The sequence below is a fragment of the Miscanthus floridulus genome, chromosome 3 (genome assembly GCF_019320115.1).
Source record: "Miscanthus floridulus cultivar M001 chromosome 3, ASM1932011v1, whole genome shotgun sequence".
Classification (NCBI taxonomy): domain Eukaryota; kingdom Viridiplantae; phylum Streptophyta; class Magnoliopsida; order Poales; family Poaceae; genus Miscanthus; species Miscanthus floridulus.
In genome coordinates this window covers 139805169-139820441 of record NC_089582.1, presented here as the reverse complement: position 1 = coordinate 139820441, position 15273 = coordinate 139805169, and the positions used below count along the sequence as shown (strand labels likewise).

The window sequence follows — 15273 nt, the reverse complement described above, 5'->3', positions numbered from 1 at the left end:
GAGGCTTACGCGTGCTTGGATCGGAGGGGCCGCGCGGGCGCCGATGAGATCGTCTCGTCGTGGTACCGGAAGGACAGGAGAGGACGCAGCTCCGGGTGGCGGGGTTGGGCTCGGCGTCGGAGGCGGGGATCGCGTCGATTGGCTTCTTCCGCCGGCAACGGCAGCGGGGAAGATAGAATACAAGAAAGCAGAAGATGGATTCGGAGGACGCTATCGACCGGCTTTCCGCTACCGGTTAATTTGGGGATAAGTTATCAGGGGCTTTGGGTTTTCCTTTCCCACCGTGAGAGGAACGAGAAAGGGGTCCGAGCTGGCGTCTCGCGCGGCCTCAGGCCTCAGCCCTGACGAGTTATGGTGGGCCCACCTCAGACGCTGACGCGGTGGCACGTGATTGGCCTCGAGTACGTGCTGCCATATTTGAAGATTTGGGCAGCTAAACGTCCTATAATAAGGGAACGGATTTTCCAATCAGAAAACGCTTAGAAGCGGACGTCCGTCACGGCATTCTACTCCGCTCCGCCCGTCTCTCTTATAAAAAAACAAAATTCCCCATTCCGCCTCGCGCCGTCCGTCCATCCACCACCCCACTCTGGCGTACTGCTGCCGCCATCCCTCGCAGAGAGGAGGAATCCTCCGCAAGGTATGCTGCTAACCTCCCCACCGACCGCAGCTGTTGCTCAACCCTGTCGTCGACGCCTTGCCCTCCAAGCCTCCAAGCTCCATGCGCGTGCTCGGTGACTACAACGGCGCTTTCGTCCCCACCACCCATGCCGTGCTCGGTCCTCCGCCGCGCACCATCCTCGTCCATAGGTGGCTAGAACCGGCCGTTCCCCGTTCTGTTCCGCGTCGCACGGAAGAAGGGCGAAAAACGCATGTGCAAGGGTACATTTTAAGTGTTTCAAAGGTATGTTGTAACTGTTTTAGATGACTGTTGCAAAAGTAGATCGGGATGTTGCAATGGTTGTACATGTATGTTGCAAGCTTCTGTTCTCAATGTTTCATCTTTTTTCCTGACATATGTTGCAAGTGTGTTTATCTAGATGTTGCACATGTTTTCACGCATATGTTGCTAGTGTGTTTATCTGAATGTTGCATATGTTGCACTGGCTATACACGTATGTTGCAAGTGTATCTTTCAAATGTTTCAAACATACGTTGCAAGTGTTTTATCTGGATGTTGCATATGTTGCAGTGCCTATACACATATGTTACAAGCGTATGTTGTAAATGTTTCATCTGTTGCAGACATATGTTGCAGCAAATGCTTTTATGTTGCAAATGTTCCATGAGCAGACGCGGCAAGGGGCGCAGGCGGAGGTGGAACCCTCAGGCACAGTGGCCCCCGCGTGCGCGCGGGAAGCGGCGCGGGCGACAGCAGGTGCGGAGCACAAAGCTGTATCCATGGGTGTGGCACCATGCGTGGAGCATGAAGGTGCATCCATAGGTGGGTAGCAGGCGTGGAGCACGAGGCGAAGTGATGCACAAAGCTACATCCATAGGCGGGTAGCAACCGCGGAGCATGAGACGAAGCAGAGCACGAAGCTACATCTATGGATGCCTTGAGTGTATCATTATCGAAAACAGGTGGGCAGCAAGCGCGGGTGTCCGAATGAATGCCACGTCGAGACGTCCGAGCGCTAGTCTCTCCCTTTTCCAATATACTGGCCTTGTTCGGTTTAATTGGAATTTGGCTACTACTGTTGATGCTGATTTGTTGTGACAGAAAAACAATATTCTTTCACTAAAAACGACTGTTAAAAAAAAAACCCAAACCACTCACGCCTGCACGGTCACATATCCATCACGAAATAGGTGAAAAGTCGTACTCGTCGTACCTCCCATTTGCAACACAAAAACACTTGGCAATTGGCATCGGCTGTGTCCTGTGTGAAGAAATGCGACGGACCATACATGTGGAAATTACCAATCAGAAAGGGCACTAAGAGCTATAAGACCAGACCAAAAGAATAAAAAATCAAAGGGTCTTAGACTCTTGAAACAAGCCAGTGCTATACTTATGTTGCCATTCTGAGGGACCGAGGAAGTCATCTGAGGACTGGAATGTACAGTATTTGATTCAGCAGGAGGAATAGAGCTGTGTGGAGCTACATTTCCAGTAGGGAAAGCTTTTCAGCCTGTTCGCTTGTTGATTTTAGCCAGCCAAAACCAGCCAGTCAACGGTGTTTACTCAAGGTATGTTAAAAGGACCGGTGATACAAACAGTCCACGGTGGATGGCAGCAAGTGATGTTCTCAAATACTACAAAGGAAAGCGTATGCTGCTTGATATTGAAGCAGCGATCTGGCTCATCCGATGCAATCTCCAGCCGAACAGGCTGGACTTATACGATCGTGGATTATAAGCTGGAATAATATTTTTTTCTCACACCAAACCAGCCAAACTAGCCAATAATAAATAATCCACGATCATTTCAAACTAGCCAACAGTAAATAATCCACGATTGTTTCAGCCGAAACGAACATGCCGCTCATTGGGGTCCTGTACTCCTGTTATGAGTAAAGGCACCGAATGTACGACACATAAGACACTGAAATCCAACAGACGAGTAGCTAATCAAGACAGCAAATGTTTTTTCATGCATCAATCAGATTTCATGGCAAGAATGCATCCACCTCAACCACCAAGCAAACACTCGAATTGATTCTTACAAGTGCTGTAGTGACTATGCCTACAAAATGGCCACTCTAGATTTCAAGCATCATATAATTTATACGTGCACAACGAAACCAGGGATACACAGGCATGGATGTGCCAATTTAAATCGGAAAAGAGAACTATATTATTTCTATACATTCTTGTTTCAACATGGAGTCACCAGGACTGGTGCAGTGGTGAGAGCTGTCTCACTGAGTCACTAGGTCGTGGGTTCGAAGCAGCCTCTCCGCAGATTTTACAGAGAAAAGGCTTGTCTCGGTTTATCCCTTCCCTAGACCCTACTCATGTGGGAGCCTCCGGCACTGGGTCTGCCCTGCCCTGCCCTTGTTTCAACATGGAATTGTGGCAGAACAGACTCAAAAGCAGGCGGACAAGCATAGTTCTGAACACCATTCTCGAATCCATCCTTGCAATACCTCACTCAAAATAAAACAAACGGACGAAGGAATCCTACAAACGAAATTCTTAGCTTCAGAGCTAGCAAATATCGTAGGGCCAAAAATGGTTCCACCATATCAAAGTGTGGTGCACAACTGCACATCATTTATCCATCTCCCAGATAATAGCACTATCCTCTGCATGAATTAAGTAGCTATTAAGAATTAGAGTCTATGCAAAATACACATGCAATGCGAGTTTTCCAGACACAATGGTAATGTAAATCATTAAGAAAATAGAGTGAGTGATTTGATGATTTCTCCTGGCATGTACCTTTGATCTTTTTGTTTATCCACACCTCAATCAGCATTCCTGCACCAACTCCAGCAGCACACACGGCACCATAGATTGCCAGTGCGGAAGGCAAAGATCGCCGAGGCAGAAAATAATACTCAGGGACTTGTCTGATCTTCTTTGGAAGGCGCTTCTTGACAACTGGTTGGCTAGATTCAGTAGTCACTGCACCGCCCACAGTCTTCCAGTCCACATTCTTCAGCATATCTTTTGAGTCCACACTAGCCATTTGGAAGCTGTGTATGCACAAAGGTTATGACAGTCAGCAAGACAGCAAGGACACATCATCTGTCTCAAAATTGGATCCTACTACAATCTAATAATATCCTAGAATAATTGGGACAGTCAGCAGAGCATATTGTTGCAACTAATAGCACATTTGCAGATTTGCTACCACCAGACAGATAGAGATAATAGATCTAGGATATACTGATATAGGAACAATGATGTCAGATACAACATCTTCAGAAACAACTCATTTCATAATCCTCAAGCATTCATTCACTGATCACCTACAAATTTGTAAGTTCGTAACTGGAATTGACAACCTGTCAGTTTCCACAACTCAGAGTGCATGACTAGGTAGGTTAGTAAATCGACAATCTTAAGAAGATCACAATGGCACGATTCCAGGTTAAAGGAAGGCGCATACAGAGGCAACACAACACACTGTTGGTCCAATCCTTTGTAATTTTCTTCAAAAAGTGAAAAACGAGGAGCTCGAAACTAGTCGACCGTGACACACCCGATCTACAGAAACCAATTCCTGATCCGGCTGGAACAAGCAGGTCCACGCATCTGATTACACGACTATGAGAAGAAGCGAGGCCAGGCCAATTAGGTGGCGCGGTTGGCTGTGGATTAGAGGTGCGGTGAATCCCCTGACCTGGTGAACTGGATGACGGCGGCGGCGGCGGCGTTGGTGAGCACTGAAATGACGCCTAGAATCAGTCAACTATTAGGGCCGCAACTCGCGAGTCCGCACGGCGGGCGGATGGGCTGATCGTACGGCAAGCGGTTCGTCCGGAGTCGCCTTGGGCTTGATAGCCCGGTGTCGGTGACTGCCGACGGCCGACGGCGAGTGCTCCTCCCTCCGGTGCGATTGGTTTGGCGTCTGACGGGCAGCTGAGCGACGGGGGATTGTGGAATCGACCAGAGATGTACAGAACGGAGACCGGAGATGAGAGTGTCACGCGTACATGGGCCAGAAGAGTGGTGGGCCTACATTCTACAAGGTCCATCGCCCACCCCAAACGGCCCAGACAGAAGGCCTGTAAAGCAAAACCGCAGGACATTACGACCTAGGTTTTTCATCCGTGACGAGCCAGCCCATATAAAACCTCAGAGCACCAGCCACCTTGCGACCTCTCGCGCCGCCACCTCCCTGTTCCAGCTCTCTAGCGCACGGCGCAGCCGTCAGAAACCCTAAACTTCTGCGGCGACGATGGCGGCGGCACCGGCAGGAGGCGGCGCGCGGGCGCTGTCCCAGTGGGAGCAGGACATCCAGATGATGCTCGCCGCCGACGTCCACCTCGGCACCAAGAACTGCGACTTCCAGATGGAGCGCTACGTATACAAGCGCCGCACTGATGGTATTAAGTCCAATTCTCTCTAGACCAACCAAATGTTTACATCGAATGCGTCTTGTATTGGATATCTAGTTATAGATCTGTTGGGATCTTTCTATGCGCATGCAGATATTAGGCTGCGACTGTAGTTCAATTGAGAAATATTGGCGCGTAGTTTCAGTCGACAGATATTGATTCATACGTATGTAATTTCTATTTAAGGTTTTCTGGTATCAGCGTGATACCCATATATGTATGTAATTTCTAGTTGTTGGCTATCAGTGTGATACACATGTGCGTTGTCTGCTTTTAGCATTATTTCTCCAGCGTGGTCTTGATGATTTGTCTAGCATGAAGATTTGGAGGGTTTCTGGAATGGGTGTGATACACATACGTGTAAGGTCTAGCTGCGACATTACAAGTGCTATTCGTCTCAATATCATACCATAAACATGAGCTGTGGGATTGATTCAGACTAGATTCTATCAAAATTAAAGGATCAATTGACTTATATCGAATATCTTATGTCTATGTTGCTGTGTTTGTTCACTGAAATCAATGTGGAGAACGTCTAGTACTTCAGTGTTAACTCAAGTTGCTTATGCCGATCAATCCCCTTTGTCATTTGACCATGGTGAACTGTGAATTAACAATAGTGCTGTTGTATATTATCCTTCAGGTATCTACATTATTAACCTTGGGAAGACCTGGGAGAAGCTACAGTTGGCTGCGAGGGTCATCGTTGCAATTGAAAATCCTCAAGATATTATAGTACAGTCTGCTAGGCCCTATGGCCAGAGGGCTGTCCTCAAGTTTGCGCAGTACACTGGTGCTCATGCCATTGCTGGCAGGCACACTCCTGGTACATTCACCAACCAGTTGCAAACCTCATTCAGTGAGCCGCGCCTTCTTATCCTTACTGACCCCAGGACTGATCATCAGGTAAAAAAACTTATATCTGTTGAAGGAAAAACTTTGTTGATTCAGAGCACTTACAAATCTTCTTTATCAAACTTTGTACAGCCCATTAAGGAGTCTGCACTTGGAAACATTCCCACCATTGCCTTCTGCGACACTGACTCCCCTATGCGCTATGTTGATATTGGCATTCCTGCCAATAACAAGGGGAAACAGAGCATTGGTTGTCTGTTCTGGCTGCTTGCCAGAATGGTCCTCCAGATGCGTGGTACAATTCTTCCAGGACACAAGTGGGACATCATGGTAAACTGATATAATCTGAACTAGTTTCATTCCTACCAATTTCTGACCTGTATAAACAAAGCATTTAACTTTTTGTTGCTTCGAATCATATGCTTGTTTGTTGTTTTTCTTTTGCAGGTTGATCTTTTCTTCTACAGAGACCCAGAGGAAGCAAAGGAGCAGGAGGAAGAAGAGGCTCTGGTTGCTCCTGACTATGGCGCAGTTGCAGAATATGCTGCTCCAGGGGCTGACAACTGGGGCGCTGATTGGGGTGCTGGTGAAGCTGCAGCTCCACCTGCTGGCATCCCAGCTGCTGGTGCAGACTGGGCTGCTGCTCCAGGTCCAGTTTCTCTTCTCATAGTAGTATGATTTGCATTTAAAAACAAGACATTCTAATCTTTGTAGTAGTAATCTGTTTACACATGCTTAGTTTGTCTAGAGTACACTGTTTAAATGATTGATAGTTGATGCTCTATTATACCTTTTTGTGTGCCTAGAAGTAGCTTGCTGTGTGTTTTAAGCTAGATGGTGATTTGAGCTGAATCTTTGATATGTTTTTCTAGCGTGGCTTAAAATGCAAACGATTTTTTTTATCACAAGTAGCCCTTTGACCTATAGGTTTTAATGTGTAACTGTGTTGAAACTTTAAATCTTTATAGATTTACTCTTCTCATAATAATGTTTGATCACATGTGCTTGTTTCTTTTATTTTTACTATTACCTGGTTATCTGCTTGTTTAGTTTCGTACACCTGTGGCGCTTACAATTACGCATGTGAATTTCAGCTCCTCCAGCCGATGGTGTCTGGGATGCAGCTGCGGCTCCTCCAGCAGCCACCGGATGGGAACAAGGCGCTGCCCCTGTCGCGGCACCTACCCCTAACTGGTAGTAAAGAGTAAATCAGCATGGCTGATGGCTTATACTAGTCATCATCAGAACTTGTTGGTAGACACTGCTTGAGTAGTAGCTTAGAAGTTTTTACGTGCTACTAGATGAGAATCAATTGTGTTATTGACTCTGCTGAGACAGCGAGTGAACCGGGCCCCTTTTTGTTATCATCTCAAATAGATAGCTCTGTTTTAAGCGTATTTTGTGAACTGTAGTCTTCGTTGCAGCAATTGTCTCTCCTGCTTGCTTTTTGTGGCACCCAAGATTTGTAAATAATTGTTAGGCTTTTGGGCTGACATCTTCCTTGTATTTTTGGCCCACGGGGCCCCTTGAATCCGCCCCTGTCGATGACGTGCCTTGCCCCGGCCTCACCGCGCGCCGCCAGCCCGAAGAACAGCGACCTCCCCACCTGCAAACGCACGCGCTCATCCTGATAAGGATTTGCCACGGTTCCATCTCTGGAGCAGGCAGTGACCGCTTTACCATGACTGCGGTGGCGCTGAGCGCCGAGCGCCGAGCGCCAGCGCCTTGAACACGTCGGTGCCCCGCCGGACGCCGCCGTCCACCAGAACCATCGCGCAACGGATCGCCGCACGTTGCGAACGTTCATGCGCTGTGTGTTGCATGTGCGAAGTTGCGAACGTACGTGCTGTGTGTTACCTCTTCGAGCACCGAGATGGTGGCCGGCGCGTAGTCCAGCTGCCGGGCGCCGTGGTTGGACACGATCACGCCGGCCGCCCCAGCCTCCACGGCCTTCCTGGCTGTCCAACGCCGCCACAGCAGAGTCAGAGTTCAGTCAGTGACCATAGATAATTGTTAGAAGCGAATGTAAATGAAAGATTTGGAAGAATTGATCTACGAAAGGACACGACTGCTCCTAAAGGACATGCTCTTTGGGAGTAAAACTAACTGTCAAATCATATCCACTAATCTTGTATTTGATCGATGAGATCACTCCGTGAACAGGTGTTTGTTTATGGTGTCGTTTCACGACACTCCCCCTTGATCGAATTTTCATTGAGATCAACACTCCCCCTTGATCGAATCTTCATTGAGATCAATGCAACTGTAAACTGAGATTCCTCGGAAACCCTATAAAAAAATCTGAGGAATATATGGATATGCCATAAAAACTCTTTTAAATCTTATTAAAAAATAAGGAGAAAATATCATAATTATTTGTGATTTAAATAAACCAATATGTCATCGTATCCCATTAAAAAACTCGGTAGGAAAAAATATTGGAGATACGACCTAAAAATAACTCCCCAAAAACCTTTCGAAAAAATATGAGGAGCAATATAAAGTGATATGTCGCTAAAACTCCTATGAAAAGCCAGTGAGAAAACTAGGAGAAAATGTGACTATATTATTGGTATTGCCTCTTGGATAACTCACATGAAAAATTTTTTTAGGGAAAAACCATGGATGAGTTGTGAGGGCAATATGTGCTTTTTATATTTTCTAAAAAAATTCCTATGGGAAAAATAGAAAATATGACACGTGGTTATATTAATATTACTTCGTTAAAAACTTTAACAAGAAATCTTGTTAGTACAAATTGTGAAAGATAAGAGTATAATATGATACTGATACAGGTCAGCATCTAGGAGATGTCTCCCCATAATTCGTGTAAATTACGAAGTCGTCGCATACCAATTTCATGTACAAATTTTTGAAACGTAGAATTTGGTAAGGACTCAGTAAATAGGTCAGCACAATTATCACATGACTTGATTTGCAAGATGTTTATTCCCCCATTTTTTTGTAATTTATGGGGATAAAACAGCTTAGGGGCAATGTGCTTAGTGACATTACTCTTTATGTAACCTGTTTGTATCTATGTAACATAAGAGAAATTATCTTCAAAGGTAATTGTATGTGATTCAATTGAACCAATACTATATGACTATTGTATGTGGTTAATCATTCTGCAAAGCCATACACATTCATATGATACATTGTATAGAGCAATAATTTTAAAATGATTAGTAGAGGTTGCCATCAGAATTTGTTTAGAAGTCTTCTATGAGATAGTTATACCTCCATGTCAGGATACAAATTCTGCTTGGGATTGGCCATTATGGGGACCAGATAAGTAACCAACATCCGTGTATCCAATCATATTGGGATCATGATTTTTTCTTAAAGAATAAACCAAGATCCTTTGTGCCATTAAGATATCTGAGGATATGCTTCTCTCCCGTCCAATGACGGTGAGTTGGATCTACACTATGTCTAGCTAGTAAGTTTATTGCAAATGCGATATCTAGCCGGGTGCAATTTGCAAGATACATAAGTGTTCCAATGACATTAAGATATGAAACCAATGGTCCAAATATCTTTTCTCTAATATCCCATAGTCTAAATGGATCTTTCTCTATTTCTAAAGAACGAACAACCATCAAGGTTTAGTTAGGATATGATTTGTCTATATTGAATTTCTCCAATATTTTCTGGATATAGGTTGGGTCTTATCCAAATCCTCCATCTCGAAGGTCAATTCCACATGATGGAAATTGTATCTAAAATGATTGCTTAATTATTTTTGTATCATGATGATATTAAAATAATCAATATATACAATCATGCTTAAGTATACACAATGTATATTGCGATTTATATTTGGATTCAGAATATGAAGTCCATTGGGACTTATACGTCCAAATTTATCAAATTCATGTGATTTGCCAATTATTAAATTTGAAAACTTAATTTTCACACATACCATAGGGTATGTTATGCTAGGTCTGCGCGAAACCATATGCTACAAGCTCTCATTGTTCACCACCTTGCTCTGAAAAGAAACTATGTGAGAAAAGATATGTGGCAGAACCGCCTAATCTAATGCCTCATAGGAGTGCCCGTCCTCCATTAGACACTAAGCACTCGAAGGAGAACACTAAATTACTCGGTTCCGTCGGACACACCCCAGGGGAAAACCCGAAAATCCACATTTTTCCCTCAGGATCACAAATGAGAGAATAAAGCTTACATCATTCTTAACCAGTTCTTACATCACTTTACATGTGCATCAGAGTATAACATTTATTATTATAATAGCGGAATGTAATCATATTATCAGAGTTATAAACAATTTAATTAAACAGCAAAATATAAGCATGTGATCAGAGTTACAGCGAAAATAAACATCTATTAACGACATGATGAAGTATTGATATATAAACTATGACAACAGATTATTAAACTTTCATTTATAAAAGTATTTGATGAGAGTTATAAATAACAACTACGATCGCAGCGTAAAGGAATCCTCGTTGAGCCCACCAGGAGGAGTCCACACACAAGGGTCAGCTCTAGCATCCACCTGTCACCTGTAACAGGGGGAATAAAACCCTGAGTACTCAATTGTACTCAGCAAGACTTACCCGACAGGAGAAAAAAAAGACTCCAAGAATATGCAAGGCTATCTGGCTTGTGTGTTGCATTTACAGGAAGCATTACTAAGCGTGCGTCCTTATATTTGGTTTTTATTAATAGCCGCATTGGTTTATTAACTAACCATTCTATGTAAGCACATGTGCTACTTTCAAGCAGGTGGTAAGCAATCAGATTTTCTTTGTCCATCTTTTATCTTTCAGTTCTTACTACGATGCTAAATCGTAGACAAGCCGTACCGGATCGCCCGACGATTCGCGAATCAATGCCCCCAGCTGGGTACCCCACAAACACACGCCCCGCTTGTACCCCAGGTACAAGCAGGACCAACCCATCACTCTCCTGTCTCGGGTGTCTAGGTCCCCGTCCAAACTAGGACTCCAAGCCCCCGCCCCTGAGTCCCGGACTCAGTGCGGTGCAAGGACCTCCTCCACCAAAATAAAACCCTAACAGTCGGTCCGGAAAGAACCGGATCTACGACAAGAAAGCAACAAGTCTTCCAAGTGCCCATACACAAGTATGTGCTCGGAATAATAAGTCTGTGACTTGCCTAGAATCTTATGCAACGATCGGTCATTAACCGACCAGACAAGAAAAGCAGTGTAACCAAGCTATGCCCCGCGTCCACGGCGACACAACCTCTTACACCCATCAATACCCAAACCATATCCCTGCCCGGTCACCATTTTCCTTTCCACCATTTTATATATTCCAAGTGATAATCATATATTAACATATTTCCTATATCTCGCGAGTGACAGGCAATCACTCGACTTCTAACGGAGTCCTGCAGCATAGCAATCTACACAATCCTGTCATACTAGTAACTCATAGGATAAAGATATATATATGCAAGTGGGTTTTATTCAACTCATTAAAACTTAATGCACAAATATAATTTAAACTGTAGAAAGTAGAGGTTATGCACTGGGGCTTGCCTAGGTAAAATATAATCAGAAGTTAGCTTTTCATCATGGCGACATGATCTCCAAAAGCACCATTTCTCCAGTAACTCCCGATGACTCTGTGATCCATTGACTATCATGATATGCAATGTAATGAATTGCAAGGGTATGATCAATTGACTGCAATCGTGACTCGTAACATACGACGTACGCCTCTCGAGCTAATGGGCTAGTTCTAAGGACGACCATACTTAGGCTATATATACACGTTGTCGGATAAGACGTTATTTCCCAACAATTAGTTTAGTTATATAAACCCAAGTTGTTTCTTTATTCCTATCTATCGATTTAATCGTTATTCGAAATAGAGCATCATTATCTAATTAGCAACTAGTTATTCCGGAGCTACAAAAATTATGGCAGGTAACTAATACTGCTAGGAGTCTACTATAAAAATTTTCAGATTCAACAATATTACCAACTTATCATGGAAATTCCTACAAATTTATATTTTACAATATTAATTATCTCTAATTAATTATATAGCTTCCTAAGAATATTATCCAACTATGTGAACAAAATATACTAACATGTAGAGCATGATTTTAGGAGACTAACAAAACTGGTTTTAACCTATAAACCGATTTTAGAAAAACATTTCACAATTGGAAAAGGGCCGGTGGCCACTACTGGCCCATCGGTTATCAAATCGGCCCAACCGATCCGGGTAGCCCAGGTGCAGACGGCCCAACGCGTAGGTGATCGGCCAGCCCAATGGGGCCAGCGGTGGCCCAACGTGGCATGCGGCCTAGCAAGCAAGCAATGGCCCAGGCGCGGGGCGACAGGCCGGCCCAGCCGGTCAAGCCCACAGGCACGGTGTGCATATTGCAGAAGGAACCCCGCACATTTCTCTATCCGCCCCGAGATCCACGAACACTGTTTATAAGAGTCACATATTTTGCAAATAAGACCCTGTACAAAGTTTTTCTTGGACTCTTAGCCACCTCACCTTCTCTTCCCAAAAGCAGAGGACCAGGGAAGGGGCACGACGACCGGCGGCTGTGGCAGGACGGTGGAGACGCTGGCCCGTGATGGTGATGGACGGCGTGAGGCACGGCGCGGGACATGGCAGCCAGTAGCGGGCTCAGGAGGAGCTGCGGGGGGTGCGAGGCGAGGTGGAGCCGCCTGCGGGCTCGGGCGGTCGCGGTTCGGCTGGCTCGGCTATGGCCATGGCGTGTGCTGCGGTTGCGCCAAAGGCGGCAATGGGGCACCGGCGTGCGGGCATGGGAGAGCAGAGGGGTCGCGCGGGTGCAGCGGAAATGGAGTGGTCCAGCGTGGCTCGGACGGGGCGCAGCGAATCGTGGTGAAGCCACGCGCGGCTCTGGGTACGCGTGCTCTAGCGATGGAGGCAAGCGGGGCAACGCGGCATGGTCCGCAGCGGTGTCGGCGACCAAGCAGCACGGCATGGGACGTGGCCGAGAAAGGCGAGCAGGAGCGGCGCGTGCGCATGTGGAGGAGCAGGGTGCTGCGGCTTGGTTCGGCAGCGTGCGGGACAAAGGGCGCTGCTGCTCGGGCACGGCCACGGCAGTGAGACGCATGCGGACCAGCGGGGGAGGAGAAGGGGTTCGGAAGGGCGGTGCCCTAGGCTATGGTGGTGCGGCCACCGGGCGGAGCACGACAGGCGTGGCCAAGGCGTGCACGCGTGCGCGGGGAAGAAGTAGAGGAGGGCGCCGGTGCTCGCGGAGGAGCGGGGATGATAGCACGGTCACAATGGCCACGCGCAGGCAGGCGGGCACGACGGCCACACACGACCACGACAGAGGAGGAAAAGGAGGGGTGCGGCGATGGTGGGAGGCGTAGCCATGGCTAGCTCGGTTGCGCCTACGCGCGTGGGGGAAAAGGAGAGGCGCCGGTGGGGAAAGTAGCGCTCGGCTAGCAAAACCGTAGAGACAGAGGCAGACGGACAAGACAGCGAGGCAGGCACAGAGGCAGCATGGCTGACAGTGGCGTGGTGCTATGGTCCAGAGCAGGGAAGTAAAAAAATAAGAGGACGCTGGTGCCAAGCGAGAGCAGCATCAGCTCATCATGGAAAATAATCAGAGACAGACATGACCGGGGAAGATAGGAGCAGACAGGGGCAGGCAGAGGCCAAGCCAAGGAGATACAGAAGACAGACGCATGAGAGAGAGCGAGGTCAACTTGTAAAGAGGATAGATTTCCACCGCTAAATGGGAAACTCTCATCACCGTTCATGCATATATATAAAAAAATAGACCCGTGAGTCTATATATATATATCATTCTATTTATTAAGGACTTTTATTCTATTATAATAGTTGCTCGTCATGCCAAATCTTAAAGATCAAATCGTTCGATAGCATCGTTATCGGACAGTCCCGAATATCCCTACGTACGGCGTAATTTAACTTGAGCGTGTATTTGAGTCCACGAAACTAAGTCATACAGGATTTGTTTATCGCCTCGAGTACGTTTTAAATTAAAACCCGAGAAACTCGATTCGAAAATTTTTCTTAGGCCTAAATCACAGTGCTAAACGAGCCCGTAACACCAAGGTGTTACAAGATATTATTGTGGTAATACTTCTCATCATTGAACAAGATCAGTCTCCTTAATTGTTACCTTTTAGCTTGACCAAATTTGAGTGTGAAGACACTCTGCCTAGGACTTTTGTTTGGATCTAGTAAGGTGAAGAGCAATCTTTGAGGAGTATATGTCATGACAATTTGTAGTATTTAAATGATTGATTCGGTTCTTAGAATCAATATAGCATGTGAAAATGTTAACCATTTTGGACTCCTTGTCATTTTCCATATGAAGTCAGGGTGTTCCGATATCTCAGGATCAGAATTTGGGTGCACCGTTGATTCAGGTGGAATTTGATTTGGGTTTTGAATGTTCATCCATTTGGGTGTCTACCAACTTGAGGTTGGCTTTGATTTACTGATTTGGAGGATCTTGTCCTTGGTATCCTCGGACATTTACTTAAAGCATTATCCTTAAGAGCGGACGTATTTCTCTTCCTCTTCTTTGAAAGTGGGAGTTGAATGGTTTTAATTGGTACATCCATTCTTTCGGGCGCATTATAAGTAGGATAAGAGAATTTTATGACACCCTTATTATCAGTAAATGCTTCTAGCAGATTCTTTGTAATATGATGCAAATATGATATGTTCTAAACGATTAGGTTTAGATTCTTTGGTATGTGGATGTGAGGATTGCTCTTTTGATTCCTGTCATTCTTTGTGTGGTATAAATCTTCCCCTAATGTCTAGAATTATCCTCAATTTGTGATTAACATATGGGCAATGCATAAATCCCTTGTAGAGTAACCTTATTAGGATCCCTAATGCCCATTGGTATGCTGGCGTGGTGATATCGATATGTGCAAACATACTCGATGCGTAGATGGGAAATGTTTGGCTGCAACCAAAGTTCCACGTACGTACTATAACGGAAGGAGTTGTATAAGTGCAGCTAGATGAATTTAAATTAACGATGTAGTGTGTAAGGCCGCATGAAACCAACTTAGTGCTAGTAAATTACAATTCTATTTTAATAGATCATCAAACAATAAACTTAATTCTCTCGATGAGAGATTTAGTATGGCCATTATTTGTATGCTCATAAGATATTTAATGATGAAGTTCCTAAAAACCAAACAATCCATATAAATGGATTAGATTTCGCGTCCAGGATCGTTTGCTCTAAATTGAAGAATTTGAGCAAAGTACTCCCTCCATCTCAAATTGTAAGTCATTCCAAGAATCTTGGAGAGTCAAAGTTTTTTAAGTTTGACCAAATTTATATAACAAAATAATAATATTTATCATACCAAGTAAGTATCATTAGATTCTTCATTAGTTATATTTTCATATTATACCTATT

The 15273-nt window shown here is 45.1% G+C and overlaps 1 protein-coding gene and 1 pseudogene across 1 annotated transcript; one reads left to right on the top strand and one right to left on the bottom strand.

Annotated features, from left to right (window-relative positions):
* Positions 1-2601: 2601 nt before the first annotated feature.
* On the bottom strand, positions 2602-4539 carry LOC136547221 (uncharacterized). Its single transcript, XM_066539185.1, has 3 exons — positions 4295-4539; positions 3388-3644; positions 2602-3251 (listed from the first exon to the last, which is right to left on the bottom strand). Exons 2-3 carry the CDS (start codon positions 3635-3637, stop codon positions 3217-3219), a joined length of 285 nt encoding a protein of 94 aa, XP_066395282.1. The 5' UTR covers positions 3638-3644; positions 4295-4539; the 3' UTR covers positions 2602-3216.
* Positions 4540-4751: 212 nt separating this feature from the next.
* Positions 4752-7362, top strand: LOC136542615 (small ribosomal subunit protein uS2-like; annotated as a pseudogene).
* Positions 7363-15273: the final 7911 nt, after the last annotated feature.